This window comes from Betta splendens, chromosome 3 (assembly GCF_900634795.4).
Source record: "Betta splendens chromosome 3, fBetSpl5.4, whole genome shotgun sequence".
In the NCBI taxonomy this organism is placed as follows: domain Eukaryota; kingdom Metazoa; phylum Chordata; class Actinopteri; order Anabantiformes; family Osphronemidae; genus Betta; species Betta splendens.
The window spans coordinates 4,068,251-4,074,270 of NC_040883.2; the positions used below are offsets into that span (position 1 = coordinate 4,068,251).

A 6,020-nucleotide genomic window follows, 5' to 3' on the forward strand; every position below is an offset into this window, starting at 1 on the left:
CAGCCTAATTATTAATGAGCCCTTTCAGTAATGAAAGGGCTCATTGGTTGCTTGAAAAAAAATAATTCACCTTGAAACGAATGTAAACAAATGAGACGACACGTTCTGAGAGGCATCACGTTTTGTTTCCAGAGGTGTTTCCCGTCGTGCATTCGTTGTCCCCTGAGGCTGCGACGTGACTGACAGCGAGTTAAAGCTCTCGACTCATACGAAAGACAATTACGCAAGGTCAAATTAAGTCACCGTGATTATTAGGAGAGATTATACAGCAGCCATGTCTGCGGAAGATTTTCTTTAATACCCTTGAAGATAAATGGAAACAATCCCTCAAGGCGGCGCGACACATCCTCTGTATCTCCGGCTCGCAGGCTTCAGCCGAGGGAAGGAGCCGCCTGGACAACAGGTACCAAAGAATAGCAATAGAAAACATTTTTATCTTGATTTCATCACACATTGCTTCCCGGGTCTAAGTCGCTTTGATTCAACCCTCAGCACCTAAAAAGAAACCCTCAAATCCCACCACGGTCTTTAAGCCCACCAGCTGTCAGTACTGATTTAGATTACATGTAATATCATTCATAGTGTTACATGTAGGGCCCGTGTTTACGCCACACTATGCCATATGGAGGGGTTGGGGGGGGGGGGACTGTATTTCTGACTGAGGGAGATCCAAACAAGCTTCAATTAAAAAGGGAGACAACTGTAATTTGTTTAATCAGCTTAAATGGCTGCAGTGGAAATTGTGAATGACGGCGCTGTTGCTTGTTTCACCAGCGACGGAGACAGTAATGCATGAATATAACGCATGAATACTGCAGACTGAGATCATTAACAGTGACTGGCATTTTGGGAGAACGAACATCACGAGCTACACTTGGTTCCGGATCTCGGCGTCGAAGACGTGCAGGGACTGCGGACGACGTGAGCAGTTGGGCTTCAAACCCATGATGAAAACAGGGCACTGGCCCTTCACACGTCCCAGTGTGAAGCCAACTGGGAGCCTGCCACATGTCATAAACGCCAGGTGCACTGTAAACACGGGCAGGAGGAAGCAGAGCGGCAGTAAAAGTTAAAATGACCACAAATGTTCTGGATCGCAGTTGCCGACGGAGGCCTGATGTGAAGGTGGAGGTGGGGTTTTTGTCGCGCAGCAGCGCCGTAACCTCGCTGACACCGAACATCTCGGGTTTCTCCAAATAAACCTGTTGCGTGTGAATTCCTGGAAGGCTTGACGTGACAGCATGCCCCCCCCCCCTCCCCGAGGCGCCGCCTGCGTCCATCCTGTGTGTACCTTCGTGCGCGTGCGCGACAAAACCGTGCACGGACCACAAACGCTCACGTGTTAAAGAAGCAAGGGTGTTTTTTTTTAAAGGATCACGCATCAATAAACTCCACACAACAAACTTCCCCTCCGGCGAAAGCATCGCCGCACACAAGAACGTTCACGAAATGAATATGTCTCATTAAACCGGATTAGATTAAAGGCAAATAGTCTAAATCACATTGTTGCTTCGGAATCTGACGCAGACGCGCTGTGGAAACGCGGTTCCTACGTAAAGTGCGTACACGGGCTCGGATATTGAGCCGTGTGTCAACACGCGGCGGCGGCGGCTCCACTCCCTGCGGTGCAGGTTAGTTATTAGACGGAGGCGGATGTCGCAACCCGTGCGGGCAGTCGGTGCGCGGATGCGGTAACAAGTTCTGCCGGTTGTAACGATCCATTCCTCGCAGGAGTAGGTCAAGTTTTCTTAGAGCAGAAAAACATCCCCATTCACCAGAGAGAAATGCCATTCGTACTTGTAGCGTACTTACTACGGAGAATGGGAGGGTTGCGTTAACGACAGCTTCTTCTACTCTTATACTGTAGTTGGGAAACTGGGAGTAAAATGAATTTAAGTTTAATATCAGAAGCAGTCAAACTTCACCCACCTTCTCCTTGTCGTGCTCCGCGGGGGGGGAGGTGGGAGACTTCACGCTCCCGGCGGCGGCCGCCTGCGCGACCGCGACGCCGCCGCCCGCCGCCGGGCTGCTCTTTTCCACTGTTTCCACCTTGATGAGTCGGTGCTTCGGAGACACGTACTTTACATCCGGCGAGCCCGCCGCGTTCAGGCTCTGCGCGAACGCCACATGTCCACTCGGCGTGTACGGGTCCTCGAAGTCCAGCTCCTTCTGGAGTTTGTAGGCGGCGAGGATGTCCGGCTGCGCGGCGCTCGGGAACGTGGCCCCGGAGCTGCCCTGCTGGAAGCCGGGCGCGACGGGCACGCCGGTGTGACAGTGGCGGTAGTCCGGCTTGGGAGGCGCCGGAGGGGGTGCTTTGGTAGTTTTGAATCCGAGGTGCTCCTTGAACCACTTGGCCATGCTGCCAGGGCATCGCGCACGGGTCGGTGAATGGAGTTCGGGTGCACCTCTTCCTGCCTGCGGAGCCCGAGCCTGTTCGTCAGAGCGGGATCTTCGCGCGGGGTCACGCGCGGCCAGCCGACCGGGGTTCGGAGCGCGTCGCCGGTCTCGTGCGACTCTGGCATTCGGGAGGGAGCAGCCGCGGGCACTTCGAGATGCGCCCCGCCGCCGCACGCTTCGTCACTCACTCGCGCGCGCGCGCACATATACAGACACGCACGCGCTCGCTCGCTCGCTCGCTCGGCGCGCGCTCGCACGCTCGCCGTCGCCGCTCGGCTGCTGTCCACGTCACGTCAGGTTTACAGACTACGCAACACGGGAGCGCTGGTGCTGGAGGAACTCACGCCCCCCTTCACGCACACGCACACGCACACGAGCGCGTACAAGTTGCCCTCCCCACCTGAGAACGTTCACTGCCACCTACCGGACAGTGGAACTACACCAGCCGGAGCTCCAGACGCACGGACGCCCCCTGGCCTCATCCGCAGAGCGGCTGGAGGCGAGAAAGAGTCAGTCCCCATTAGTATAAAATGTCAGCGTATATTATTTAAGAGCAGGGGCGAATCTATAATCAGATCTTTAGGGGGCTCTCACCCCACACTGAGTTGTTTTTTGGCTAAAAATTACAATATAATGGATATATATGTATATATAAATATATATGTAATTTTTCTTTACACTAGTTATGTTTAAATGTGCAACAGAAATACACAAAATAACACAAAAACTAAAACTATCTAAAACTGTATATTCACTCTAGCTGACCTCAGTTTACTTTGTACTCATATGTACATGTATATTTTCAGACATCTAGACTTTTTTGAGACACAACCAGGTGTCGTCCCCAGCGGTTTCATGGACAGATGGTCACTGCAGACTGTTTTAAAAGCAAATCTGATTGTAAGTGACCAGTAAAAAATGAGCCTTGACTTTACGCCGACAGCTGCCATCATTCTAGCTGAAAATCGTTAACGCGAATCAATAAGTAGATGCGGGTGAATTGTTCAAAGCAACAATGCGAGTAAACATTTCAGAAGTGTCTTTCAGCCTCTCGGGGGGTCACGGGTCCACGTGCTAAACGCTAATTGCCTTTGCATTCAGAGAGCAGACGGCAAAGAGGAGCCCTCGCTCCTCGCGGAGACATTCTCCAGCAACGGTCTGCATTAGCAGGAGTCATGGCTGCAGCACAGTGGGGTTTTATGAAGCCATATTTCTTTTTAATAACACCACACACACAGCCTTGAGCAAGTCACCGTGTACAGATCACAGTTTAACCCTGGCAGGCCTCTGGGAGAGACAACTTCATGCTCCGGAGAACAAAACAAAATCTATTTTTCCTGTCCTGAAATCCTGCCATCGTTGCACTTTGGGCACTTTGCACGGCGCGATCTGACCCGCGCAATTTCCCGCACTTTGCAGAAATAATTTCACCCCACAGCCAGAACGTTAATCTGTTTAACCACTGTATTATATTGAACTAAAAGCTTTAAAACGGGAGAAAATGGGGTTTGGTTGCAGTTTCTGGGAAAAAAACAATAACAAAGGGAAAGGCCTGTTCCAGTAGCAGGATTCAGAGTGTTTCTGCAGCTGTAGCTTATCCATGGAGGATGTGATATAAATACCGGCTGTGCCGCAGGGTAATAGGCTGTAAGTATTAGAGGATCTTGGTGAGCAGGAGCAGGTGTGTCATTTAGGTTACTGAGCATAAGTCACATCACAGATCTTTTATTGCATTGCTACAATTGCATTCACCAATTTCCTCTGGCTGTCATTACTGACACCCTTTAAAATGCAAATCCTGTAATCCAGCACCTCATAGGACACAAATACTTCTAAGTAGCCTACGCAGGCACAGAGCTGGCTGCGGGGAATGTATGTCCTGTATGAATGTAGGGGAATCTGCTGACGATACCAAGCTTAAACTATTTATTTTTTTTGGTTGAACGTGTGACATAGGTTGAATAAACTTTCCTCCAATATATGTAGAAGTCACAGGGATGTGAGCACGTTTTTATAAGGAACCTAAACCTCCTGCTATAGGTGAATGCTAATACCTTACCCTCACGCTCACTGTTGTAGCAAAGCAAAAATATTCAACATGCTACTGTATGTAGCGAATGTCATCCAATTCATTTTGCTTTTAAATATATATGGCTTTAGGGCTTTTTCAGGCAGTGTTGGATATTTGGTAGTGAAACTGAAAAACCTGAGAAATGAATCCATAAGAGCGTTGCTCAAGAATGCTTTGCTATTCTCGCCTTGTCAACATAATACATATTATTACATATTATACATAATATTGCGTTGTTGTTAGGCTGCGTTTTGCCTTATCGTGTCTAACAGTAACAATGGCAGCGTGTCTGGGCCGTATCCTGCCTGTTGCCCAGTGACAGGGTTGGCTCCAGCATCCACCGAGACCCCTACCAGGCAAATGCACATATAGCCCTGAAACCTTCCAATGCAATAAACTAAAATGAAGACAGAATAGTAGCAGGGAAACACAACCAGATGAATATTCCTCTCGTCTGTTGTGCTTCTAACGTTCCCGCAGGCACACACGCTGACACTCTGCATCTATCATCTCCTCCACGGCTTCGTTTTGTCGTCTTTTGAAAATGTAATGTGGTTTCATACTGTGTTTCTTCTTACTTATTCAAACATTTGTACCTTGTCAAGTGCACATACCAACATCCACGCGCCAGTGGTCTCCATGGAAACACAATTAAGTGATTTAAGCAGGTTCTGAACACTTGAAGCCATTTTTCCCCCTTCAGGTGGTCACAACATCTGTGGAGGTGTAACAAGCTCCTGTCTGTCAACGCGCATCCCCAGGGTCACATGCAGGATAATCAATATTTAATGGGTGTAGTAAACAGCAGAGGCTAGCGAGCGTAGCAAACAGTTTGAACATGAGATGAAGCAGGTGCTGGAAAAAGGACGGGGGGACGTGACACTTAACATTTAAGACACGAAGCATGAAGCAAACTGAGGAAGCAAACCTTAAAGTGAACCTCATCTGATAGAAGGTGTTTCCTAATGGAGCTGTCGACCTCGTTCCTCTAGTTTGCTCGCTTTCACGCATCTGTCAGGCCTTGAACGCCAGCACCTCCACCTCCTCATCCAGCGACTGCACCACCGTCACCTGTTGTTCCAGAAACCAGAAGAAGCAAGGTGCTAATGAAGGAGGACAAGAACAGATTGCAGATCAGATATATGTGTGTGGTCCTTCAGCGCTTCATCACAGCCCTTGATGGAAACAATGGAAACAGGTGGAGTGTGTCATCATATGAGGCCTGACCTCTGTCTAGTGGAGCTCTACATCCAGCAGCTACAAGACAAACTACTACTGCACTCTATGTCTATAGGAAATACTGTTACTAAGTCACTTGATAAAGTGTCAAAATGTTGCGTTTGAACTGAAAAGTCCATTTTGTCTGTGGGATTATTGGAGGCTTCTCACTGGTTCTCCTAAAGCTTCAGACACATTGCACAAATAATGAAAGCGGCGTTATTGCGAGGTAAACAGAGCGCGTGCAGGCCCGGCGCGGGGACCGATCTAATCTCACTTGTTTTGATGTTGGCATAGCGTGACCTCTGCTCGGCGGCACCTTCTCGCTCGCTCG

At 49.3% G+C, this 6,020-nt stretch overlaps 1 protein-coding gene across 5 annotated transcripts in view; it reads right to left on the bottom strand.

Annotated features, from left to right (window-relative positions):
• zgc:158464 (uncharacterized protein LOC791139 homolog) overlaps window positions 1-2,721 on the bottom strand; it is a 68,307-nt gene extending 65,586 nt beyond the window's left edge. For 2 of the 5 annotated variants that reach the window (XM_029145486.3, XM_029145483.3), the window contains exon 1: window positions 1,930-2,717. In XM_029145486.3, coding sequence (XP_029001319.1) covers window positions 1,930-2,358 — 429 coding nt within the window. In that variant the 5' untranslated portion in view covers window positions 2,359-2,717. Of the gene's footprint in view, window positions 1-1,929 lie in introns of all 5 variants that reach the window. The other 3 variants (XM_055507205.1, XM_029145484.3, XM_029145485.3) reach the window with 3 other exon arrangements.
• Window positions 2,722-6,020: the final 3,299 nt, after the last annotated feature.